The sequence below is a fragment of the Alternaria arborescens genome (assembly GCF_004154835.1).
Source record: "Alternaria arborescens strain FERA 675 chromosome Unknown contig_37, whole genome shotgun sequence".
Classification (NCBI taxonomy): Eukaryota; Fungi; Ascomycota; class Dothideomycetes; order Pleosporales; family Pleosporaceae; genus Alternaria; species Alternaria arborescens.
The window spans coordinates 160769-186742 of NW_021167892.1; the positions used below are offsets into that span (position 1 = coordinate 160769).

The window sequence follows — 25974 nt, forward strand, 5'->3', positions numbered from 1 at the left end:
CCTGGTGGTTGCAGGGGGTCAGTGGCATAGCAAATTCGTGGATAGCCGACAGGAAAACGATCGTTTTTTGACTTGTACTGTACGTCCGGGCACAGTTCCACAGGGTGCTGCACGATTGTCGCTAGGAACGAGAGTGATATGCGCACTATATAGATATCTTCTAGCCCTTCAACCGGTCTGAAAGTGATATCTTCCATCTGTGTTGGCCTTTGGTGCAGAGATTCAGCGTTATCCAAATATGTCAGATACGGATTGAGTCTCCAAGGATACAACGCACTGCATCTGCAAGTGGCTCCAAAGTCCAGACCAGATCGAACGCATTCCTCCCATACTCCTCTTTGCCGTCCCTGGCTGAAGTCGGATGATACAGGGATGTCTTTGATACAAAACTCAAGGCAGGGTAGTAGCCGAAGACCGGGCTCGAGGCCATCGATATCCAGCTGTAGCGTCTGTGCAACTAGTATAGCCGTACAAAGACACAGGGAGCGTTCGCATTTGCGCAACACCTCGAACGCTAGTTCTGCTCGGGAGAGACCATAATCGACTTCTAGGTCTTCGCCCTCACCTCTCACTATTGAAAGCAATGAGAAGATACGATCTCGAGGATCAGAGCACTGCTTATCATGAAAGTACTCTATCAAACGAATTAGAGATTTTCTGATAGATAATTTGTCGTTGAAAAGCCTTCCACATCGGATGCGGTTGAGTCGCCAGAAAGGATTGATTCGAATTGTCGGAATTGACTCCCATTTTGGCCGCGTTCTCCAGTCAAAATCATCCAAGTCCAAAAACAACGGGCCTATACATATGATTACCTGCTGAGCAAGCACCAGCTCTTGTACAATCCACGCGCGAGTCCAATATACGTTCTCCGAGACGTGCTGCAAGAGTTCGTCTGTGCTATTGGTGTCCAAAAAGTCCTGTCTTTCATATCTAGACCTCAGCTTCCTTGATCTTGACACAGCAATGTCCGGTAGCGCAGGGCCGAGCTAAACGTGCACTTGTACTGCCTGAGCGTAGATCGTCCCCATTTGACGAACCTGGTGATTCCGCTCGGATACGTTCGACTGATCGATACACAATGCATCAATCCGGTATGGCCCCGTTGCAAGAGAGTCATCGCAGGCAGCTGTTCTACGTGCGGCAGCAAGGAAGTCGAAAAGATTGTGGCCGATGGCGAAAGCTTTACCGTCGATTTCAATGAGACATGTGGGTTGGGATCTCCCCAACAGTAAGATGGACAAGTGTATGTGGAGCCGATAGTAGCGTGCGAAATGGAACACTGGATGTGACCATTAGGCGATGGGAGCGGGAGCAGGTGCACAAGCCGTATTGTTGGTTTAGAGAGGTCGAGAGGTTGATGCTTGAAAAAGATGTCATCTTTTGCTCCTAAAGCATGGTGGGATGTAGCTTTCATCTTAATGAAAACGTCCATCTTAATGACTACGTGGCAGTGAAGCTGACGGTAGAGAAGCGATATTGGCAAGAAGAGACAGCTGATACACGTAAGATATGCAATGCGCAAAGCGGGGCTGTCCTGGCCGAATTTGATCAGATGCCGCGAGGCTGAAGGTACGTTTGATAGGCCACAGAACTTCGCGAGGTCGCTAAGCAGCAGTCAGTCATGCCGTTATCGAAAGCTCTCCAAGTTCAGCTTACAAAGTGTAGCGGGCATTCGCGATGAGTGTCTCTGCAGATGATAGTCTCGACATTGTATCACTTCTGCTCTCTTCATACAGCGAACCCGTGTATGCGAGGTCCAAATGATAGTTCATCCCCACTCAGCCCTCGAACTCCGGTCTGCCACCAACATCCGTCTCATTCTCAACACCATACGCGTCTTCAAAGCTCGCCAGCGTAACACCCCACATATTGTCATCTTTTCGACTGTCCTTGCCGAGATCGAACTCATCTTCACCGTCCCAGCTGCCATCGCCAGCCCACCGAAAAGCCAACACAGCGCCATCTTTCAGTCCCGCGCCTTTGGGACATTGCTTGATCTTTTCTGTGTCAGCCTTTGCTCCAGCACTTGAACTACCACCTGCGTTTGCTTTGGTAGCTTTGCCCTTGCCCTTGCCCTCCACCTGTTCCTCGTCGCTGACTATGTATGCCCCTTCCCACTCGCCTAGTCTGAAACCCTCGGATGCGTCGTTGATATTTGCCGGGCGACCGAGCTGGATCTCCGACGCAGACGAGGGTAGTGGTATCGATTCGCCGGCGGAGTTCTTGAAACCTGTTTCTTGAAGAGCGTCGTATAGGTAGGTTTTGATCGTGTCAAAGGTATGTAATGGATCAACGTGGAGGATGACGGTAGTTTTGTGAGACTTGAGGCGAAGCGTCCATGTCTGTGGTGAAGGTGTCGCCATTGTGACGTGTTGCGGCTGTATATTCTAACGGAGATGGTTACTTGCTAAGGTGGCGATGAACCGCAGTGACGAGGAGTAACTTTGTATGTATTGTACGCGTGTATTCAAGATTGCGGAATATTTTCGGATGCAACTGGAGTGTTCGAAGGATCTAGACGCGTTGTTGCTAAAGCAATGGAGGGGGTTCGCGGGGAGGGAAAGCGCGACCCGGATCCCTGCATAGAAATCTTGGCGCAGTGATCTCACAAGCTTCCGCGACTTTTGCATAATCAATACTCCCTTCACTCTATACAGTAAAGACTATCTTCGTTCCGAATCTTGGAGTGCATATCATTCAGCCCTCATGAAAAATATATAGTATGATTACCAGTGTTCTTACTTGTTTTCAACGATATCGAACCTCGAGAATCTCCGCACCACCTCCGCACCCATCGCAAACCTCACCAGACACGCATTTCTATAGTCACAAGACCACTCACTCGCCCAACGCAGGGCACTAAACTCACAATGGCAACAACATCGCCCCAACAATCCACAATAGAGACCCCGGAAATGCTCTCAAGACAACCCCCGCGCCCTTCGCAACCCCTCCCCTACGCTCCCCGCCTAGGCATGCCCTTCGACCGCCGCCTCCTCCTCACAACCTCGCTCTCCTTCCTCTCAGGCTTCACCCTCGGCTCTCTCAACGCCGGTCACATGGCCTCTCTGCGCTTCCGCGCCGAAAATGCGCATCGCTTGCCCATCTCAAACCCCGGCTGGTACCTCTACCACAAGTCCAAGAACTATTATAAATGGCGCTTTGGCATTGTTGAAGGGTTGAAAAAGGGTACATACATTGCAGCGTGGTCGTCGATATTTTTCATCGTGGAAGAGAGTTTAGATGTCTTCCGGGGGACATGGCGCGCGGGGCGCACAATGGAGGAGATGGAAGGTGTTGACGAATTGGATATGCGGAGAATCGATCGCGGGGTGGATGGGAGTAGGGACTTCGTATCGAGTGGGTTGGCGGGTATGGTTACGGGTGGGTTGTGGAGTGCGTGGCATCAGTTTCCTGTGAGCACGGCTGCGAGGACGATACGGATGGGATTGCTTGTTGGACTTGGATTTGGACTCGGCCAGGATGGATTGATATGGGCGAAGAAGAGGTGGGGTATCAAAGATGGGGAGAGCTGGATATACAAGGGCGCAAGGAACAAGATGATCGAAGAGGATGTCAAAAGCAGTTTGGAGAAGGAATGAAGACATTGGAGGGTTCAAAACAGATGTTATTCAAGTAAGGCTTCCAGAAGACACATAATGTGTGGTCAGAGACTGCGTACAGAAGAAGTGCAGAGCTCATACACAAGCAGTCGCAACTGTGGTAGAGCACGCCGCGGCACGGTGGAGACGAACACACCTGAAGGCGACAGAATTTCGCGCAGATTTGGCAGACGAAGCTCAGCCAACGGATGACGGATGAGATTGTTGTAAAAGACGGCATACCAACCATGAAGTAGATACGGACGGACAAACTCATCTCTCAAAAGACTTTTAGTCTCATTTTGGATATCATTTCCACAAGACTCGTCTCCTATCGTAACAGTCATGCGTATCGTCTAATCTTTTCCCTTCCATTTCTCCTGATCCGTCTCATGGTTTACTCCTTGTCAAAGCGCACCGCCGGCTGTTCCCGAATCCAGCTCAAATCAACCTTATGACCCAACAACTCCCTAATGTTGCTAACTCCATACTTCATCATAGTCGGCCTCTCCAAACTCAATCCAAATCCATAAACCCTCATGTCCTTTGGCAGGCCCATGGGTTCCAACATCTCTGGCCTGAACATGCCACTGTTTCCAATCTCGATCCACTTGTCAAGGCCAACGTGGAAGCCGAAGATTTCCATACTGGGCTCGGTGTAGGGGTTGAAAGCGGGCTTGAAGCGCAGGTTCGTGAGACCCATGTTGGCGAAGAAGTCTTCTAAGAAGCGCATCAGTCCACCGAGGGTGAGACCAAAGTCGGCGATTACACCTTCGATTTGGTGGAACTCGGCGAGATGGGTTGCGTCGACTGTTTCGTTACGGAAGACACGGTCGATGGAGAAGTAGCGCGCAGGACGTGGGTCTTCGGCGAGACGGTGGAGCGCCCATGTTGAGACTGCGGTGGTGTGTGTGCGCAGGACGAGGCGGAGGGACTCGTCTTCCTCCCATGGGTAGCGGTCTGCATGTGGGATTAGCAATGGTTCATGTTAGATATAAGGATCAATGGTTGCGTACATCCTATCGAGCCGAAAGCGCCATCTTGGTGGACCTTCCTGACATCTTCCCAGTACTTCTCAAAGTCCCGGGGCTTCTTTTCTTTCTTCTCACTCTCGGGTGTGGAGAAGAGCCGTTTTGATCCGGCCTCCATGCGGTCCATCGTAGCTTCGTTCGCGGGGTCTAACCGCGGCTTGTCGGCTTTTGGTGGATATGAGACGAAGAAAGTGTCTTGCATGTCGCGGGCGGGATGTTGTTGTGGTACGAAGAGGGCATCGAAGTTCCAGAAACCAGTGTCGACGAAGCTAGAAGATTTTAGTCATATACTCATATGATGTTCGGGCCAATACATACTGTCCTGTCGGCATCTCGACGAAACCTTGTGAGAAGAAGATATTCCTGAACTCTTGCCTGACCTTGTTCAGAGGATGTAATGCGCCAGACTCCTGGTTTGCGCCGAGCGCAGCAAAATTGTACGGCTTGAAGTTTGCAGTCTTCCACGCGTCGTTGGCGAGAAGTTCGACAGTCAAGTCGGTGTGTTCTACTGGTATCTCCTTTGCGTACTTGGGGCCCTTTGTGATTGTGTATGTGATGACTTTCGTAACGGTGACAAGCTTCTTCTTCTTCAGCTGCGCAAGCATTTTGGCGTCGTCGAGCGATTGGGTGTCTTTGATACCCTGGAGGAGTTCGCGGTTGAGGTCTTTTGGCTCGTCAGTCTGGAGTAGGACGATGTCGCTACCGTCCTTCTTGATCCACTTGTTCTTGAAACCATTGCCCTGTCCTACGCTTGCAGCCTCTTTGCCGAAGACGTTCTGTCTTGCTGTCAGTCGCACGTTAAAAAATTACTTGGTAATGGTATACATACAGGCAGATCTGCAATTGGAACTCTTTCCTTCTCTTTGACATATTTCCAGACCTTAAATTCGTGGCTGCCTTCTGCTACTATGCCTTCCGACTCTGGTGTGAGAACAACCTTTTCTGAGTCCAACGACTTGTATGTGACCATCGAACGACTTGCTAGCCTATCCAACGCAGCCTTGATTTCGGCCTGCGATATTGCGGGGAAGTCTTCATTACTCTGGAGAGGCTCTTTTGTGTCTAAGAGGTCGAGGATTTCTTGTGTGGGGTTTTGGCCCTTCGTTTCGAGCGGTACAGGCACGGGGCCTCTGGTTCCAGGCATATTTGCGGTTAGGGTTCAAAGTTATCTGGTATAATGCTCCCGAACGTGGGGTCGTTGCGATGAGTCGAAAGTGGCAGGAACGTCGGAGATTTGAAGGCCCGTCCGCGTTCGGAGCTTGATCCATTTTGATTGGTTCATCACCGGCGCAGCCTCGCAGTGTGTTCATGGTAGTCACCTGCGTACCCCGACCATTGTAACAAAAGCAACAAATTCCCGTATGCAACTATTGTGCTTTTTCTTTCGCATACACGTCATCTGGGGGTGAAAAAACAAAAGTATCCATTCGGCGACAGCGAGACACTCACGACTTCCGCGCAGGGAAACACCCCCTCCAGATGAGACAGGCCGAATTCATAAGGACAAGTAAACACACATTACTGATACATGAGAGTTTGCGCGTTCCCATTTGCTTTCGAAACCACAAATCGTATATCTTCGTAGACGAAGGAAGGTAGCATCTGGGCAGAGGATCGCCCTTGGGAAGATCCTAGCATCTGCTAACACTAATGAAATCGACGATGACCCTATAAGCTTATTTCGTGCGCCCTCAATACATCCAAGGAACACTCGAAGCTTGTCTCTGTTGTTCTTTCGGTACAACGTGCTTAAGGTTACGGGAGATGAGAAGATCTGCTCATATTCTTTCCAGTCTGCAGAATGGCGCAGCACAATTCCAACGCGGATCGCGATCCATATGCATTGCCAGCTTGGAGGGTGTGTCGCTTCCGACTGCTTCTTACTAGGCGTTAGTGCAAGTGCAGAGATGCGATAGCTTTCTGCGCCTTCTCGCAAGCCAAGAGGCGCTGGACCATTATAGCACAACGCTGCAACTCACTACAGTCCCCACTAGTTCCCATCAGAGCTCGATCCAGCAGAGAAGGCACACGCGTAAAAGCCACGCAAGTTTGAAGTCGCACTTGCACATCCAACGCGCAAGCCAAAGGTGTAGAGTTTTCTATCAGGGCGTAGGCACAACACGCTTGAAGAGCCTTCACGATTGTCGTCGACTGCGGCGCTTAATCCACGATCTACACGTGCTCACTTTTTGATGGCCAGACCTCAGGTCAATATTGTTTGAATATTGGCCTCTGCCCAATTCATCGTTCCCCCGGAGAGGTGCCGAACCAGCAAGCCATCTGTTTCAAGGAGATCGAGCTTTGAGGTATGGTCGTTGCGGGGTGGTTGGCGCCGCGGACGTGCGCTTATCTCGATGAAGATGCATCGCGATATCTGCTATATAGACGGGATTAATCGCCACGGTTACAGGAATGGCGTCAAGAGACAAGACAGTCGAAGCAGTACCCCCGCTTTGAGTTGTTGTGGCGACAATACAGTTCGGCCTTGTGCCAGCGTGCCCGCTTTGTTGCTCCTGGAAACCACGACAGGTCGCGAATGCTGACAGTCGGATGGACCCAAACAAGGTGAGGATCACAACTCTCAGACGGGATCCACGCGGTTGGACGTCATCGTGTGGGATACCAAGTGCTCCTGCGGAGTCTTGCCCATGTTCTGCAGCAGCAGAGTATTGGAACTGTGGGGCCTGTCAGAGGGGCCGAAATGGCTCAACACCACTGATTGCAGGCATTGAACAGGTGACATGCAAATTGACAGCTTCAGCTTGCGAGGAGGCAATGCAACACTATTATATCAGCAGCGCACACCTCAGGCGTCCATGCAGCTGCTCTCGTTGCATTGCTGAGCCCACTTTGCCATGGCTCACTGATGTCTTATTTTTAGCCTAGACTCTTCCGCCCGCGCCGTTCGAAGAGGACGCGTACGCTGGTGTCGGATGCAAGGCTAGGGGCGCTGATTAAGCCAATCACAGACAACGCCACCTTGTCTCTGCGAACGCCCAGGGGTTGAGCAACGGCCAAATCCTTCAGCACACAATTCCATCATTCGTCCAGCTTCGTCTGTCGCGGCAGGGGAAGGGGGATGCATAGACGCAATACTGGTCGTCTGTTGTAGGACCCGCCCTCGACGTCAAGACTTGCAAGACGTAAAGAAAAAAAAATAGAAGCTTCGCCCGACGTTGTTGAGGCGGGAAGGCAGGCCGTTGCATAGTGCGCTTTGCCATGGCTCATGCAGGGCCCGATAGAGTGAATTGATAGCTGGGCGCCATTTGATTTGGTGGCGGGCGGCACTCGACGATAACGCACCAGAGGCTTCAAGGCCGTCTTGGATGGGAACTCAGCAAAGACGCGGAGGGAGCGGATCGCCCATGATGAGCAGTAGCTGGAGAGCTTTGCGTGTCTTGGAATGGACCGGTGCATGGACTAGCCCATGCATTTCCGCCGTCTTGCTCCAGAAATCGGTGGTTGACCCTTGTAAGCTAGCGCTACAGCGACGGCAGGTGCGAAGCAGCGCTAGGCTATCTGGGGCGAGCAACGAGGGAAAAAGGGTCGGTCGCTCCTTCTCAGCCCGCGCCCTCTTCCCCAACGCTCCAAGCCATCGCCATAATCCTGCCTTCGTCTCCAGGACAGTCACTCGTTTCACTCTCCGCTGTCGTCCCAAGTCTCTTGCTCCGTCTTATCTTCCGACATCACTCGCGCGGCCGAGTATACCCATCACAACAAGTGCTTCCCGTCTTCCCGAGCGACCTCCTTTGCGCAGCCTCGCCGCAGATGCGATAGGCAACCCACACGCTGCACAGCACATCCGCACATCTGATCACGACAATGGCCTCGCGATTCAATCCTGGCAAGCTGTTCATCCGAACGCGCTTCAACTACGAAAAGGTGCCCGGCCAGGACAGCCAGGCCTCATCACCGCTGCCGCTCTTCAGCAGCAAGTCATGGGGCAAGAAGTATAGCCAACCCGCCTGGGCCAACCGCCTCCAGCGCCCACGACTGTCTTTCGCGCGTCTCATCACACTCGCCGTAACCATCGTGTTGCTGGCTTCGATGCTGGGCACGGGCATCTACAGGCGGCACAGGTGGAACCACCAGCACCAACCTGGCGATGAGCGGAAACAGTACCACTGGGAGCACTACCCACGGTAAGCATACTCACTTGCCACTACAGGCATCGAATACTAATTTGCCAGGTTAAATGGCTTTTTCAACGGCGTTCGCACGCTCGTTCCCTACGGTGACTGGGTGTCCGAGCAGGACTTTGTCAAGTACTCGCAAAGCCCCAACCCGGAAGACAACATCAAGCCAAAGTGGCCGCACATGTCCAAGGAAGACAAGGAGCCGCCGCTCGAGATGCAGCCTTTCGATCCGTACAAATTCGACTCGCCCGAGTACCTCAAGGAGCACGACGAGGTAAAGCAATGCTATCTCGATGAGGAGGAGACTGTCGATCTCCCTGACATCTACGCCTATCCCGGTATTCCTCAGAACATGACTGCGCCTTTCTTCGGTTCCTACGAGGAGCTTGGCTTCGATGACAAGAAGTGTTTCGACCGCTTCGGTCGTCTTGGTCCCTATGGCTACTCGTACTCTCGCGATGAGGGTGGTCTCGACATGGACGGCAAGTCTGAAAAGGCTGGTGCTGATAAGCTGTGGAGCTACGAAAAGAAGGTCGACTACCGCAAGGTCAACTGGGCGTCTGCCATGAAGCGATGCCGCGAGAAGAACGCCCACCGCTTCAAGAAGAACACAACTGACGAGAGCGCACCCGCAAAGAAGAAGGTGCCCCGTCACGCCTACGTCCTTCGCACCTGGACCGGTTACAAGTACAGCGACTACCAGATTCTTACTCTGCGCGCCATGATCAACGAGCTCGCGCTCAAATCCGGTGGCGAGTACGATGTCCACTTCCTACTCCACGTCAAAGATGATAGCCTTCCTATCTGGTCCTCTGAGGAGATTTACCAAAAGGTCATTGAAGACAACTTGCCCAAGGAGTTCTGGGGCATGGCAACTCTCTGGTCTGAGCAGCAGATGCGCATGTACTACCCAGAGCCCTTCCCCAACAACGTTTACAACCACGCCAAAGCTCCCGTTCACTCTGTGTACCGCAGCGCTCACTTTGCGATGCAATGGTTCGCTCAGGCTCGTCCCGAGTACGACTTCTACTGGAACTGGGAGATGGATCTCCGTCTCAGCGGTCACTACTACGAGTTCCACAACCAAATCGGCGAATGGGCCAAGAAGCAACCCCGCAAGGGTCTGTGGGAGCGATCATCGCGCTACTACATTCCTGAGCTTCACGGTTCTTGGAAGAACTTCACCGATACGGTCGAGGAGGAGCTTTACAACAGCGATGAGAAGCCTGTTTGGGGCCCACCCAAGTTCGAGAACACCGGCATGCTTCCCAGTCCTCCCGAGACCGAGCCCCCGCATTCGTACTCTCAGGACAACTACGAGTGGGGTGTTGGTGAAGACGCCGACATAATCACATTCAACCCAATCTTTGACCCGGCCAAGACCAACTGGGTGTTCCGCGACGATGTCACAGGTTACGATCTCGAGCTTCCAGAGCCTCCGCGACGATGTGCCATTATTACTGTCTCGCGCCTGTCAAAACGTCTACTAGATCTCATGCACCGCGAAACATACTTGATGAAGCACCACATGTTCCCTGAAATGTGGCCACCAACAGTCGCATTCCACCACGGCCTCAAGGCCGTCTACGCTGCACACCCCGTGTACCTTGACCACAACTGGCCGCTTGAGGCTCTCGACGGCACTTTCAACAAGCCCCCAAAGCCAACCGACAGCGTTTTCGGCTGGGGTGAGCACAATCAGCTCGGTACCAGCTTTTACTACAACGCCGGTTTCTCATCCGAGTGGTGGCGGAGATGGCTCGGCTCCCGCGAGAACGACAAGGGTGGCCCAGTTGAAGAAGAAAACGGCACCGGCCGGTTATGCATGCGCAACACACTCTTCCACCCTGTCAAATATGAGAAGGGATCTGAGTGATTTTCCAAGCTTCGCAAATATACCCCTTTAATTGCTGGCTTTCTGGGTTTCCTTGTTAGTTGCTGTGTTTGCCGGTGTCGCAGACGTGCTTGTTGATAGATTCTCCTTCCCTCTCTTTTCCTGGTTTTCGCATATTCAGCGCTCACTTAACAACTGTGGCGTTTTCAACATCGGGCGGCGTACATTGGCGTCATCTTTCATGAATGAACATACAGTTCTTGTTTTTCGATTTCGTCTCTCCGGTACTACATAGTCGAGCACCGGATTGTCTTATTTTTCTCGGTGTATACTTCACACGAACAAAAGCGGTGGAAAGTGTAATTAGCCGTTCAGAGCGGCGTCCGTTCTCTCAAATGGCGTGTTTGGATTTGAGCCATGGAGCCTTATTGGATCGTTGGCCAGCTGGTGGAACACGAGGTTGCCTTTTGTTTTGCCAGCTGTGATCAGTACGTTTGAAGGAGCTCACCATGTTGATATGTGTAGATGATGGGAAACTTGTACTTGGGTTCTTTTTCCCTATGGTATAAATCAACCTAATGCTGGTCAGATTGTGTGGTTGTAGAATTATGAAATGCAATTCAAGTAATCACATAATCATGCACTTGTGTTTGGGAAGTGATGTTACGGGTTCCAAACTGATACTCTGCCTCGTTTGGGTTCATGCCTTGGCCATGTTGATCGACAATGATGACGACAGAATGAATTTGAAACCCCAATGTCTGTATGCGGCTCTTGATACCGTACATTAGCGTCACCATAATCAATCCATGGGTATTCCATCTCCTCTGGACCCGAGTTACTTGGCGGACCGAAGCGCACCTTCGCCAGCTAATAGCGCACCGGATCGTTCCTGCACATCATCGAGTGGTATAGTGGAGAATCGCGGTAAATCGACCGAATGTCTGGTTCACCATCTACTCCTCAGAACTTGATCTCTGCTTGATCTCGCCGGTGGTTCCGGTGACTCCCGACTGTGTTGTGCTATCGTATACCAAATCTAGCGCGACGCGTGTTTGCCATGCGGCATCGCACGTGCGGGCCTAGAGGACGCGCAGCCTAGCCTGCTAGACTTCACTGCCGCGCGCGTGGCTAGCCCGCACTTAGACTCCTTTCAATTTCAACGTCAACACGACACGCACGTAGCAAACCTCACGATAACCGACAAACAACGAACCGGACACGCAAGATGCATCATTCCACTCCACATCCAGGGCAGCCCACTAGCCTATTAGCCTCGGAAAATCCATGCGGGCTAGAAGGATGAGACAGGCGGCATAGGTCCTTGGCGCGTGCTTGATCTTCCTTGGCTCTGCACGTTGCCCCATCCTGTATTCCGCTGAATCGCCCACCATGTAGATACACGATAACGAGTCGTTGCGGCTCTTTGTTTATCCCCTCTTGTCAGCCAACACCGTTTGGTTTTTCCGCGATCATCTTGTCATGCTTCCTTGCGTCTACATACCTCTTTCTTCACTATAGCGTCCTTCATAATCTAGGATAGTCCGGAACGCGATAACGAGGTGGTAGAACAATGCGCTTCATACCGACGAGGCCCCAGTCACGATGAGACTCCCTGTAGAACTTGCGCTCCTTATCGCGCCCCTTCTCCAACTCATTACTGCGCTTCCTGTCGAACGCAGAAGCACACCTTTCCGCTCTCTCCGCGGCCTCACGCCCCTCGTCAACTCCTTTTCCAACGGACATACGTACGCGCACGCGCCGACCAAATACTTCTACGAATCCACCTTCAACAGTCATTATGACGGCCGATTCGCTTCTTCTGAGGTTCCCTTCCAAGAACGAATATGGCACCTCAGGCTTATGTTGAAAGCGTATACGGAAACGATGGAAAGGATTGGGGTACAAACGTGGATCATGCACGGGGTATTGCTAGGTTGGTGGTGGGGCGGAGGCCTGATGCCGTGGGACAAGGACTTGGATTTCATTGTAGAAGAGGAAGGAGCTGCAGAACTGGGGACATGGTGGAACATGACAGTTCATCATTTCGATGCTCGGGACCTAGGGCTCGAGATTGCACTAGACAACAGAGAGAATCAAGTCAAGCAAGGAAATGAATTGCTCGATTTGAAACAGCACCATGAAGATGAAGACACCCGCTCAAAACGTCTCGCATGGGAAGAAGACATCAAAACAACCGGCAAAAAATACCTCATTGAGGTAAACCCAAATTACACCAACAAATCGACATCAGATATCTACAACCATATCGACATCCGCTGGATCGATGTTTCCACCGGTCTCTACATCGACATTACAACCATCCACGTCGGAGAAAAAAGGGAACTCGCTGATTCCCCCTACTCTAGCACGCACCCCTCAGCCCACGAAGCCGACCCCGATGCCTTCGATACCGAAACCCAACTCTACGTCAAAGACACACACGCCTATCTCTCCACGCAGCTCTTCCCCCTCCGTCAATCTACATTCGAAGGCGTGAAGGTCAAAGTACCATATGCGTACGAAGAAGTGCTGATGGAGGAATATGGGTCAGATGCCCTGACTGAGGACTGGTATAATGGGTACCAGTTTGACAAGGAGAGTAAGCAGTGGAAGAAGCAGCATGAGCCGAGTGAGGAACAAAAAGAGTATTTTATGGAGAAGAATGGGAAGGATGTAGGGAGATTGAGTAGTACAGGGAGGATTGGACATGGATGGAGAGGGCAAGGTGCCCTTGAAGGGGCTTTGAAGGAGGAGGGGGCGCAGGTGGGTGTTGAAGATCTAGAGGCGGGGAGATGGACCGAGTAGGTCGACTTGTGAAAACAAGATAAGCTGAGGCAAAGGACTCAGCTATTATCTCTATCTAAGATCTATCTTATGGCTTAGTTAAGTTACTAAGTTCTACTTGTGCAAACCCTCACACAATGACTCTTTTTGCCTCTTGTACTACCCTTGCATGACACGTTAGGTTTTAAAATCCATAAGCAAAATTCGGCCAAACATCCTCAGTAGCCCTTTTCTCGAGCCGCCCATCCCGCTCATCATAACTCCACTCTTCACTCCCAATGCATCGTCTACACCACAACAAATTCTCTGGATCATACTTCGCCTTGATAGCGCGAAGACGCGGGTAATTGGGTCCGTACATGGCTTCTTGGAAATTGGGCTCGTACTTGTCGACCTCATTGACATAGCACCCAGAGTCCGGTGAAAGGCTCCTCATAGCTCTGCCTGTTCTGTTCGTTGACGAGTCCTGGAATTCGTGTACGGTAGTCTCGGGAAGAGCAGTATCCCACGCAGATTTCACAATCATGTGAATGGTTGCTTTGCGCCATGCTGGGTTCAACGCGCTATCTACTGGCTTTGAGGAAGCGATCAGAGAACCGGCGAGGATATGGCTTGACATGCCTTTCTCGTAGTCCGCTGCCTGGGGTCCAATAGTTTCGAACATACGGGCACTAGCCTCGATATCTTGAGTCAGCGAGTCCGCAGTTAGAAGGCGGGTCGTGGATATCACGCCACCGGGTCCGGAGGAGGAGTCGCGGGTTTGCTTTGGGAGACCATTGTAGGCGTCTATCCAGCGAGAGTACGTGGTCAGGTTGGACATTGTGGAGGAGACGAGATTACTCGATTCGCGTGCTGGGGCGAGGAAGTTCTCCATAGCGGTCGTCAAACTCGAGTTCGATTTGTCGTACGCCATGAAGTACCCACCCATGGCTAGAGGACCGTTTTTAGCACCAGCAATGGTGTAGTAGCCTTGGAAACCTGCTTCGTTCACTGCTGGCATGTTGGCGTGAAGCGAGGCAACTAGTCTCCACCATTCCTTCGCATCAGTGTTGTTCTTGCCTTGGATATTCCAAAGCCAGACGGCCGTTCGCGGCATAGGGTATACCTTCATCGTTATCTGTGTTATGACGCCAAATGTGCCGCCACCGCCGCCGCGGGTAGCCCAGAAGATGTCACTGTTTTGGCATTCATTCGCGACAAGGATATCGCCAGTGGGCGTTACGATTTCGAACTCGAAAATGTTGTCGGCGCCCATGCCGTAGCTGCTTGTGAGCCAGCCGTGTCCACCGCCTGTCGCCCAACCGACGATACCTACAGTATCGAAGGTGCCACCAACGGTTACAGCATTGTATTTGGCTAGGGCTTGGAATGTTTCGTCGTCTTGTTGACCGGCGCCTAGTGTGGCGGCCATGTGGGAGTGGTTCGCCGAACAAGATTGAGGTGTGTACGACTCGTGGAAGTCGACGCCTTTCATTTCACCTGTTGCGATGAACAGAGCGCCGCAGGTTGAACTGCGTCCGTAACCAGCATGGCCGGTGTTGTTGACGTTAATCTTGAGATTGTGTTCGTTGGCGAACTTAAGGGTGGCTTGTACGTCTTTTGCGTCCGTTGCGTTGACGATCCAGGTTTCGCTTCCTGGCCCTCCTTCGGGGCAGACGGAACTAGGAAGTGTGGTGGGTAGAACGCGGCCTGTGAGTGTCTCATTAAGAGACGTCCATGTTGTCGGTGAAGGCCAGCAGGGGTCGGATGGAATCTGGTGTCGTGTTAAATCAGCTGTCAAAAGATTAAGAGTGCTTAAGAGTGGCAGGAACGTACACATTTCGCAGTCGAGTTTGACACCGCGAGGCCTTTAGAGCAGAGCGCTAGAAGAGCCGTAAAGCTCAAGATCTTCTGAGTTACCATGCTGGCTGGTGATTTGTTGATGAAATGTGCCCTGGAAAAGCAGCTGATTTGAATATTTATACCTCTTCTCCAAATTTTACATTACACATAGTGTCGAAAGAAAGGTACCACTGGCCCATCTGCTTCGCTGCATCGAGGAGTTGTTGCGAATCCGGTATCCATGTTGTACCAAGAGTAGTTCAGGCCCCATTCGCGTATTCTCTCTCTCTTAACGTATTCGGCCCCATCCCAAGCACTAGTGCAAGCTAGCCCCCCGCACTATAGTGACAAGCTTTACTGTTACGCCAGTTTTGTTATTCCACGAAAGTGGGATCCACCTCAGGTGCGAGTACGCGTATTCAAGCTCTCTGGTCGTACCGTACTCCGTATGTCGTCATTGCCTACGAGTGTGGCTAGCTGTGTCCACCGTTAACAACGTTTCCAGAGACGTGGGTGCTACCCAAACGGCGATTACAATTCTCAACCAACCTCTTAGGCAACCTAGAGTTTTACAAGCAAGTCTTTACGCGCGTCTCTCCCACATCAATCTCTTTCGCCATACCTCTCTCCGTCAAACCACTACGCTCGAGCTAATCAACCACCTTCTTTGTAAGCCTGAACGCCCATCATTTCTGGATGGAGAGCATCCTACGAGTAACTCGATTGTTTCACTCAACGAAGTATTCCCCGTAGAACCGTGGCAAGCTGGATTCTCTGTGGGAGGTGTATCGATGGTCGAGATCTTGCATTTTCTCAATAATAAGCTGAGAACGCGCGCACGGCAACGATGACAAGTTTCAACGCGTGGCTTCGCAACTTTGTAGCGATAAATTGCTCACAATGCATGTTTGATAGAAGAGCGTTGGTGTACGTTTTGCCGTGTGGACGATGATTGGTAGCGGGCATTGAAGCTTTCGTCTATATGCCTATTTTCGTGATTATTCTTTGCCATGTATCAGATCACGAGTCTAGTACGTCCAGCTCAGTCCGCACGACGGACGAGAGCGATACCTGCTTGAAGCCAGCGGCAGGCGCGTCCATTGAGCGTGGTTGCATCCACATCATGCCCCAAGGTACCGCATACAGAAGGCAACAGCACCGAGGGCGGTGTTCTCATCAAAGACGGAGGCAAAAACCTATGTTTAAAATCTGATGACAAAGTACGCGATGCGTAGAGAGCGAAGTCGCGAAAGGTAGGTAGAACCCCGCAAATAGCAGGTAAGTCTTAGGAATTAGAGGACTTAAGCCTCGCCAAGTCTCGGATCCGACCCTAGCTCGGTCTCCGAGAACGCCGTCAACATCTCCGACACGTTTCCAACAACAGCGACAACTGGCGCAGGCGGCCTTACAACAGGAACCAGCGAGACATGTTACGTGATTGGAGCGATTGACAACAGAAATGATACTTTGGAACGATCCTTTAGCGGCATGAAGAGCCTCACGACGACGATTTTCTAGAAATGGTGAAGACACTAAAGCCGTAAATGCCGGTGTGTATAACCGTAGGCTTTCATGATGGTTGGAGGTGTGTGGCTTGATGCAATGAGCTAGAGTAGAAAGAAGGATCGCGCACGCCCATGTGAGAGAGTATATAAGTAAAGGCTAGGTTTGATGTTCAAGTCTTCCAGTTACAAGCTTCATCATCTCCAATATTGAAGTATCTCCTCAACATTATCAATCAGTACCTGAATTTCGAAACGATCAACACCACCGTCGACACTCTCACAATGTCCAAATCGACCATTGCAGTCTTTGGTGCCTCGGGCAATCAAGGCAACTCAGTCGTCCGCACCATCCTGAGCACCCCTTCCCTCTCCGCAATGTACAATGTCCGCGCCCTCTCTCGCTCCACCACTTCCTCCGCCATGCAGGACCTAAGGTCCTTAGGCGCAGAGCTCGTCCAAGCTGACATGGACGACCCATCCACCCTCCCTACCGCCCTTTCCGGCTGCACCTCCGTCTTCCTCGTAACAACAACTCAATACACCGGCTCCACCCGCGAAGTCGAAACACGCCAGGCCAAAGCAGTTTGCGAAGAAGCTATCAAGCAAGGAGTCAAATACATAGTATTCAGCTCCATGTCACATCCATTCAAGATCAGTGGGGGCAAGTTGAAGAACGTAGAGCATTTTGACGACAAAGCCGAGATCGAGACGTACATCCGTACCCTACCTGTTAAGAGTGCTTTCTTCGCTCCAGCATCTTTCATGCAGAATCTGCTAGACAGAATGAAACCACGTCCTTCTCCCGCCGGCGACGGTACTTTTGTTCTAGCAGACATGTTACCTGGTAACACGCCCGTGCCGTACATTGACATCACCGAGACTGGAAAGTGGATCGCTCCCATTCTCGCTGAGCCAGAGAAATACGCGGGCAAGTTCTTCGCTGCGGCTGAGGGCCTTTATACACCGGATGAGATTGCGAGTGTTATGAGTAAAGTGACGGGCAAGACGGTGAAGCATGTCCAGCTTCCTGACGAGGTTGTGAAGAGCTTCTTCCCGGAGGGGCTTAGGGAGCAGTTGTATGAGATGTGGGTGTTGAACAGGGAGTATGGGTATTATGGTGAGGGACAAAAAGAGGCTGTGCAGTGGGCCAAAGAGCAAGCAGCGGGCGAGCTTACGGGCCTAGAGGCGTTCTTGAAGAAGGTTGAGTTCAAGTTGGAGTGAGTATGAGTGGGGATGTAACATGGCAACATGTCGGTCACAGTCACGCGACTGGGCGAACACATGAATTTTCCAATAATAAAATAGTCCTATGAACTGGAAAGAGGCATCCGGCGGCGCCGATGCGCGTTTCAAAGTGGTCAGCTAAAGTAGTACGAGAATGTTACACACATCTTGGGTTTCGTTAATTGTGTATTGTTACATGCTTTCTATACTTGTTTCGCCGAGGTTCGTTACAAATGATACATCTTTACTGTACAATTCATGCGCAAACCATGCACCGTTACACTTCTGCCCGGACTATGCACACGCAACTGCACCATCGAAACCCACATCAGACATCAGACATCTCAATATCCGTTGTAGCCCTGCATATTAGGATCAGTGGGGTAACTCCACATTGCCATCGAATCTGGAATGAAGAGCGCCGACAGATCTGCATCCGAGCCTGTACCAAGGTCAAACTGTGTGAAGTCAAAGTTGATGTCGAATGGCTGTTGCGGGCCAAACCCCATCATCTCAGGCGTAGGTTGCGCATTCATGTTTGGATACCAGTTCGGCATGGCTTGCTGGGAATGTTGCGCATGTGCTTGTAGAGCGGCTTGTGCTTGTTGCTGAGAACGAGAATGCGCTTGCGTCTGTTGCTGTTGTGAAGCAGCATTATTACTGCTACCCATGGCGACTTCGGAGAGGAGATGGAGTGGTGTTTGATTTGCGGGCTCTTGGCGAGTGGAAGGTCGGGATGGTTGTTGACTAGCGTTGCGAGCGGATTCGTGGTCGGTTTCAGTTTGGTGGTCGCTAGAGGCACCTTCTTTGATGTGGGCAAATCGTTCCTGTAAGCGCTTGGCGACAAAGTAGAATTTCCCATGGGGTGATTGAGCATCGCGGGAAACAATGGCGTTGAACATGGAGACCAATTGTTCGGTGTAGGCCTCGATTTCAAGATCTTCCTTCTTGATGATGCTCCCTACTTCGCCAGAGCTCGTCACCGACACCCACATCTTCATCAGGCAGACGATGGCGTAGATTGCCCGGACACCTGGGATTTGTTAGCACGGAACATGGGAAATGGGTGAGAAACTTACAGAAGATCACAGGCAGAGTTAGGAGAATGTCTAGTTCGATACTCAGTATCGTGTCTAGGATACCATGGGTAGCGGTGAGACAGTCACCCAGAGCGCCTATATGTGCCGGGCCGACAGGACCGTCTTTCTTGGCCGCAATGATGACTGACGGAGATAGTGCATCCGTGGTGTAAGGGGGCTGCAAATCAGCAGAGCCTTGATTCTGATGCAGCGCGATTTCATGGAGGTAAAGATTCGTGACATGTTCTGCCAAGCGGAGGGTTGCTGCGATGGTCAGTGTGGGTGCGGCATGTGTTCCGATACAACTTACGATCGACGTCTCCCAAAGAGGCGTTCTCCTCCCTCAAGCTATTCAGTTCATTCTCGAAGATCTTCAGGGCGTATATGACCTTGGGATCGGAGATGGCAACCTCAACCGAGGGATCGTCCATACAAAACTCGACCGATATCTTCTCTCCTATGTGCGCCATCTTGACTTGCTGACAGAGTAGTCTATCCGATGGGAGTGCTTCGGGCGAGGTCTCAAGTATGCGAACACTCTCCGCCATGTAGTTGGTCCAGCGAAGTAAAATCGGTCGTCGCAGGACCATGGTTATACTCATACAGAGATAGTAGCAGACGAGGAACGTTCGGCGGGCCTCGACGCTGCTAGAGTTTGGATGAAACCTCTTGAATGGACCAACCGAAAGCTTCATGACATTTGGTGTTGCCTTTCTTCCAAGGCCTAGGTCGAGAGCCATGACTGCAGCGCAATTGACCATCATGTAGAAGTTGTGCTGCTCAAAGTGGAGGGGTGGACGGTACCAAAGCACAGAGATGTGTAGTGCCTGAACAATCTCGAGCGATTTCTCCCCGTTGCGCCAGATGATGTCAGCAAGCTGGTCCTTGAGGAGTTTGGTCAACTCGCGTTGTGTCTCTTGTGATACCAACTGCTCTGCGCTCCCGTGCGAGGATCCAGCCAAAACAGCGAGGAAGAGAAGCGGTTTCTTCTCTCGGACTTCACGGGCTGTGGTGCCAGGAGGGAACGGCACGGCTGGGAAATGCGGGCAGATCTCGTTGACATAGCGAAAGAAGACGCGCTCTGCAATGTCAGGCGTCATAAGATTGTCGATTAGAATATTGATGTGCGAGTGGTCAGCGTGAATCTTGTTCTTGCTGGTCCGCTTCATCTCCGGGTGCTCTGCCAAGTCACGATGGATGGCATCCATGTCCTCGGGGATCGTCTGAAATGTTAGCTCTGGCCGCGCGTGCGTTTGACCTGACTACTCACAGCGTGTGATGTGTTGTCCAGCTTCCTGCGCTTTGGCTCAGGTGCTCTCTGCATATTCTGGGCTGGGCCGTAGCCGGGCGGTATGTCCGGGTACCTGCCAGCCGGAGGCTGAGACCAATCGTGCTCGAGTGATCCCATGCGGTACTGGCCTTCAACCGGCATAGGCATAGAATCGGCAGAGGCCCCGGGTTGTGGTATGCCTCCATGATGCCTGGTCTCGGGTGCGCCTGCCTTTTGTGCATGCAATGTCGCTGTCAATGCATCGATCTTGCGCTCAAGTTCGGCGACTCTGCTGTCGGCCTTCTTTTGGCGCTTCCGGGTTGGTGGTGTCGTAATGCAAGGTCGACCTGCCTTGGCGCAACGTCTACATGACACGTCCGGTCGCTCTTGGTCGCAGCGAACCTTTAGTCCTCGACATGAGTCGCATGCTCTGGGGCGCTTGAGGTCGGCGGGGGATTTGGCAGAACCTGGAGTTCCGTGGGCGCTGTTGGTCAGTGTTAGCGTATATCCACTGGTGATGGTTTGTTGTTGTCGAGCGCACTGGCGACTGCACGCGTTGCTTTCAGGGACAATCATCTGAGAGAGCCAAGAGGCTTTCAACTGGTTTGGACGCGTATCGCGCTTGTCGCAGCCATTGAAGCATGCAGTCTGCGCTTTGCGACACAGCGCGCCAGCTGCCGCGACGGCGCAGGTTGGGCTTCTACAACGTACCCATCGTGGTCACCATCGTCCTCGTGGTCGTCGTCATCGTGCGACGCCTCTGGTCCGGTTGGCGATGTCTGCTCGAGGGCGGGATCGAGTATGTTTCCTAGTGGGGCAGGCTGCGATAGCTGTGAGAGCTGCGGGGGTTGAGGGAGGGATTGGGCATGGTGTTGAGCGGTGGGTGACGGAAGGTAGTATGGATGGCCGGTGTTTTGCTGCTGTGCAGACGTGTAGATCTGCGGCCGCGACGGTTGCACTGAGGATGCACTCGCGAAGAGTCTCGGGTCTATTTCGTGGTCTGCCATTTGGTTTCTGAGACCAAATCGCTCTCGTCGGCGCGTCGGTGGTCGTATATGCCGCGCAGGTGGATCGAGCCTGGCTGTCAGAGAACGTCAGACGCTAGGCCGAATCGGGCTTCGAGCTTTTCCGCACTTTCATTTGACTGACACTGGGACGACTCCAGCAGCAGGACGAACCGGGCGCCCGAGTTGCTATAGGACATGACTTCACTAAGCATCATACATTATTTGCGCGACTACAGTAGGCGCTATCATTGTGGAGGACATGGCTCATAACATCGTTGACTGCATACTACATAAACCACTCCATGAGCTATCCCGAGCTCACAGGCGGAATAATGGCAACCTCGTCGCCTTCGACAATCTGCCTGTCTGCATCCTCAGCATCGTCCTCCCCGACATCAACGTACTCCATGTTGACTGTCATAGCACAGCTGCTCAACACCTTGTTGCGAATATCCGGGTATCTCTCTTCCAGCATAGCGAAGACATCGCGAGCTCGTACAGGAGCAGGAAGATGTTCACTGGCCTTGCCTGTGAAGGTTGAAGCCGCTGCAAAGTACAGGATAGAGAAGTGGCCCTTGGGCGCTTTGGCAGATGCCATGATGCCTGTTGAGACACGTTAGATGTGCATCGCAACATGGACAGATAACAAGTCGAGATGTGAAGATTTCAATCAGGAAAAAATTTGGTCCGCAGTCTCGCCGAAGCGACGTCGGATAATACATGCTATAATTTTGAATACATCATGAAGTCGGGGGTGAAGAGGAGGAGACGGTGTACATACCTTGGGCGTAGTGTGGTGTAAGAAAGAGCGACGGAGGTGTGCAGAGGAAACATGTGTTCGCGCGGCGACTTAGCGTCATCGCACGGGCCGTTCAAACGCGACTTCCCCCGGCCGCACTTTTTTAGATTGACGACATCATTCACGATTCGCCTCAAAATGTATCCTCGTCTTGGGCGGGCTGCAGGCAATGTATGCCTGCGATGCCAATGGCGTCTACTGGCCCAGCGAAGTAGTTCCTGTTCAACACAAAATATTCGTGGACTTTCTACTGTAAAAGTTCCACAGACGCAGAGGCGGGCGCTCCATGCCGCTGCCAACGTAAGTGATACGTCCGGTATGACAACCAACGACTAACAACTGTCAGCGCTCACAACAATCCACCCTCACCACCAACACTCCTACGCCCGCCCCAGATCCGTCTCTCCTTGCTCGCCCCCAAGGAGTTCCAGTCCGTGAGCATCTCGAGCGGTGGCAACATCAATTTGGTGGACCGACAGAAGAAATTCTTACGGCATTCGAGAATCACCCCGCACGCAATAACACGCAGAACGGACTATCAAAGTTGTCGTCCGCTCTCAAGGCCGACCAAGATGCAAAAGAGAGCGAGTGGGATGTGGCGGAGGAAGATGAGGCAGAAGAGGTCATTACTATCGGCCTTTTCCTGAAGCCCGGCGACGTGGTCGAACTCACGCAACCGGGCCGTGAACCCGTACTTGCTGTTTTCGTGCAGCAACTGAATAATGAGAGTCAATTCTTCTCCGTCAATGGTCGATGGACACATTCCTTGATTGGTCGCGTGTCTTTCGCTATCCAAGGCTGCATCGATCCCGCACTTCTTGAGCCACTCGTTCCCTTCCTGCCTACAAATCCTGGCTTAGCCAATCCCAAGGGTGAAGTCCACGTTCCGAGAGAGTTGTCCGCTCCGGTCGTAGCGACCCTCGAACACATGACAGCAGAAGCCGAGAACATTTACAGAACAAATGCCTCAGTACTGGACGGGGCCTACGATGTCTTGGCAGACAATACCAAGACACGTATGATGACACTGTCACAGATTGCGAAGAAACTGCTGGGGAAGCAAGATTCTTCCTGGGTATCCTCACCAGCAGCTCTCCTGGCCGTTCGAAAGGCTCTCCACCACAATGAATTTCGTTTCAACTCCGATGCTCGCAACCACCGTCTGACAAACATTTTTGCTATCCGACCCAAGGCTGATGTCGAGGTCATGGAGGCAGTCCAAGAGTGGATCCGAGAATATCGCGAATACCGTGCCTTGTCTGTGAGAAGTTTCGAGACCATCAAAGATGCTCAGCAAGCCCGCACCGACGGCTATACTTACGTTGCGAATTTCCTTGCGAAGGCCCGCAAACTTATCGCAAACAGTCGAAAGTTCCGTGAGCCAACCTACGGGGGTCTTGGACCCAGCAAGAATTCCTCGCCACCGGACGGATCCTCCAATCTGCGCATCACCTGGGGAGAGACATTTTCAAACACTGACAAACAGATCATCAAGTTTCTGCAAGCATGGGTACTTACTGATCAGTTCAAGGGTATGGCTGGTCTTCAATCTGCTTGTACGAGCTTGGTCTCGTCATCAGGGTTCTACGGTTCAGATGTCTTCGCCGGCACAGGAACTCACGACGACACTCTCAGCAACATCAAAAAAGGTACTGGTCTACTGTTCCTGCAAGAAATAGGTGTCATCTCGCCCCACGACAATCGCGCGATCTATGACGAGCAGCTGATGCTTCCCACCGTCCGACAGTCTCGCAACCTGGAAGTACTTAACAATAAAGTTGAGCTTATACGAAGGAATCCTGACTTTCGAGATGCAATGGCACATCTTCGCCACGATTGGGGATCGACGACAGTATACTGCATCGACGATGTCGGCGCCCACGAGATCGATGACGGCATATCGATCGAACAAGTCAAGGGTGCATCTTCTGAATTCTGGATTCATGTACACGTTGCGAATCCAACAGCATTCTTCGACAAAACCCATACGCTATCTGGTCTTGCCGCCCACATGACTGAATCCGTGTATACGCCAGAGCGATCTTTCCCTATGCTTCCATCTTGGGCTGCCCAAGGGCACTTCAGTCTTGACAAGAACCGCCCTGTCATCACCTTCAGTTCCCGTATTGACAGTACCGGCTCCGTCTTGGAAACGAAGATACAGCACGGCACCGTTCACAATGTTGTCAGCATCACGCCATCCGAGGTGGCTGCTCTTCTTGGTGACAACAGTCCGAGCAAAACAAGAAAGCTTGTTGTCGGTGGTGAGGTGCCACGCGGCACAGAACGGCAACCTCCGAGCCTTGCTCCAAGTCAACTCGATGACCTGCGTAATCTTTATACTGCGGCCCAAGCCTTATGGACGAAGCGAAGGACTGCTGGCGGTGTTAAGTTTGCTACCGGAGGTATTAGTGCTCGTGTCTTCGAGAGCGCCAGCCAGGGTGGCTTGAGCTGGAACGCCCCATCATTGGATCGGGCACGTTTTATTCAAGGAGACCCGATAATCGAGGTAACGAGTTCGATCTCGGACGGTTTGATGCAGTTGGAGATCGGACCTAGGAACATTACTGAAGAGATGATGCTGCTTGCCGGTCAGACAGCGGCTGCATGGTGTACTGAGCGGAACATACCCGTGATGTACAGGGGTACGATCGAACCACCAGGCGGAGATTTGGAACCAAAGGAGCTGCAACAGCTTGTGCAGACCCACTACGAAAAACACGGAAAGGTACGACTGGATCTCCATTCGCGATGGACCAGATCGTTAGGCATGGCCGTTGCACATTCTTCGCCTTTGCCACACAAGATCATCGGAGTCCCTAGCTACATCAAAGTCACGAGTCCTCTCCGTCGCTTTACAGACATGATTGCGCACTGGCAAATCGAGGCTGCCCTACGCTGGGAAGCACAAAACGGCAGAAAATTCAAATTGGCGCCGGGGTCCAAGTCCATACTCCCCTTCTCACAAAGCCAAATGCAAGAATCTATCGTCACACTTTCCCCTCGCGAGCGGATCATAACCCAGACCAAGCGGAATTCCACACGCTTCTGGGTTACCCAGGCTATCCTTCGTGCTTTCCAGTACAAGGAAGCGGAGCTTCCTAAAACATTCACGTTCTGGACAAGGTCTGTGAAGGTAGGGGCGGGGTTGGTGGAAGGTGAGATACCGGAGTATGGCCTCAAGGTTTTCATGAACAGTTACGACTGCGAAGAAGGTGATGAATGGGAAGTGGCGCTGGAGAGAGTCGACCTTTTTTTGAGAACCATCTGGGTGAAGCCGATCCGCCTCTTGGACCGAACTAACAAAGCTGTCTAAGCCACTTTGCTAGAATCTTCTCATCTGCTTCTCTCGCAACTGCCGACAGAAGATCGCGGAAGCTGAATTCCTGGGCGACGGTGGGGTTGGTTATGTTTGACGTCCCGGCAGACGGTATGCCTGGCATGCGAACAATTTCAGGTTCCGATGGTGGCAAAACGAGGCGTTTTGGTATTACACCACGGGGCTTGCGCTCCGTGATTGTAGATCACTCTCAACAGCTCATCGATTCCAAATTGCCAGCCTTGCATTCGCATCAATTCTGCTGCGGAATAAAAAAGACAGTACGCAGTAGTAACGTCCGAAACAACTAGGACTGTCCAACGAAAGCTTGAAGCAACGGAGGTGTTCCAACACACGCCCCTGCAAGCCACACCAAGCCACGGTGGTACCTGCTACGAACAACCAACATAGATGTAGATCTGTAATGTCAAGATCGAGTTCTCCGCTCAGTTGTAGGAAGGAAGCATTTAACCGGCAAGCAATCCGGTTCGTTGTGCATGCATATGCGCGCGTGGGCAGGGAAGGGCGGGGAGACCCAGAGGCTCGGGCCGTCGACA

General features: G+C 52.1%; 10 protein-coding genes across 10 annotated transcripts; 5 read left to right on the forward strand and 5 right to left on the reverse strand.

Annotated features, from left to right (window-relative positions):
• Window positions 1-1781: 1781 nt before the first annotated feature.
• On the reverse strand, window positions 1782-2366 carry AA0111_g10619 (hypothetical protein; the record flags this gene model as incomplete). Its single annotated transcript, XM_028644390.1, has 1 exon — window positions 1782-2366. One exon carries the CDS (start codon window positions 2364-2366, stop codon window positions 1782-1784), a length of 585 nt encoding a protein of 194 aa, XP_028501767.1.
• A 507-nt stretch (window positions 2367-2873) lies between these two features.
• On the forward strand, window positions 2874-3605 carry AA0111_g10620 (hypothetical protein; the record flags this gene model as incomplete). The annotated part of the gene is made up of 1 exon (XM_028644392.1): window positions 2874-3605. One exon carries the CDS (start codon window positions 2874-2876, stop codon window positions 3603-3605), a length of 732 nt encoding a protein of 243 aa, XP_028501831.1.
• A 397-nt stretch (window positions 3606-4002) lies between these two features.
• On the reverse strand, window positions 4003-5780 carry AA0111_g10621 (Phenylalanine--tRNA ligase alpha subunit; the record flags this gene model as incomplete). Its single annotated transcript, XM_028644393.1, has 4 exons — window positions 4003-4565; window positions 4622-4905; window positions 4955-5412; window positions 5466-5780. The coding sequence occupies 4 exons, from the start codon at window positions 5778-5780 to the stop codon at window positions 4003-4005; spliced, it is 1620 nt and encodes a 539-aa protein (XP_028501832.1).
• A 2678-nt stretch (window positions 5781-8458) lies between these two features.
• AA0111_g10622 (hypothetical protein) lies at window positions 8459-10648 on the forward strand (the record flags this gene model as incomplete). The annotated part of the gene is made up of 2 exons (XM_028644394.1): window positions 8459-8778; window positions 8827-10648. 2 exons carry the CDS (start codon window positions 8459-8461, stop codon window positions 10646-10648), a joined length of 2142 nt encoding a protein of 713 aa, XP_028501829.1.
• A 1563-nt stretch (window positions 10649-12211) lies between these two features.
• On the forward strand, window positions 12212-13414 carry AA0111_g10623 (hypothetical protein; the record flags this gene model as incomplete). The annotated part of the gene is made up of 1 exon (XM_028644395.1): window positions 12212-13414. The coding sequence occupies one exon, from the start codon at window positions 12212-12214 to the stop codon at window positions 13412-13414; it is 1203 nt and encodes a 400-aa protein (XP_028501830.1).
• A 163-nt stretch (window positions 13415-13577) lies between these two features.
• Window positions 13578-15295, reverse strand: AA0111_g10624 (hypothetical protein; the record flags this gene model as incomplete). The annotated part of the gene is made up of 2 exons (XM_028644396.1): window positions 13578-15146; window positions 15209-15295. 2 exons carry the CDS (start codon window positions 15293-15295, stop codon window positions 13578-13580), a joined length of 1656 nt encoding a protein of 551 aa, XP_028501835.1.
• Window positions 15296-17001: 1706 nt separating this feature from the next.
• AA0111_g10625 (hypothetical protein) lies at window positions 17002-17940 on the forward strand (the record flags this gene model as incomplete). The annotated part of the gene is made up of 1 exon (XM_028644397.1): window positions 17002-17940. One exon carries the CDS (start codon window positions 17002-17004, stop codon window positions 17938-17940), a length of 939 nt encoding a protein of 312 aa, XP_028501836.1.
• A 347-nt stretch (window positions 17941-18287) lies between these two features.
• Window positions 18288-21299, reverse strand: AA0111_g10626 (hypothetical protein; the record flags this gene model as incomplete). Its single annotated transcript, XM_028644398.1, has 5 exons — window positions 18288-18976; window positions 19023-19286; window positions 19333-20245; window positions 20293-20776; window positions 21004-21299. 5 exons carry the CDS (start codon window positions 21297-21299, stop codon window positions 18288-18290), a joined length of 2646 nt encoding a protein of 881 aa, XP_028501833.1.
• Window positions 21300-21606: 307 nt separating this feature from the next.
• AA0111_g10627 (hypothetical protein) lies at window positions 21607-22159 on the reverse strand (the record flags this gene model as incomplete). The annotated part of the gene is made up of 2 exons (XM_028644399.1): window positions 21607-21902; window positions 22081-22159. The coding sequence occupies 2 exons, from the start codon at window positions 22157-22159 to the stop codon at window positions 21607-21609; spliced, it is 375 nt and encodes a 124-aa protein (XP_028501834.1).
• Window positions 22160-22236: 77 nt separating this feature from the next.
• Window positions 22237-25414, forward strand: AA0111_g10628 (hypothetical protein; the record flags this gene model as incomplete). Its single annotated transcript, XM_028644400.1, has 2 exons — window positions 22237-22398; window positions 22445-25414. The coding sequence occupies 2 exons, from the start codon at window positions 22237-22239 to the stop codon at window positions 25412-25414; spliced, it is 3132 nt and encodes a 1043-aa protein (XP_028501827.1).
• Window positions 25415-25974: the final 560 nt, after the last annotated feature.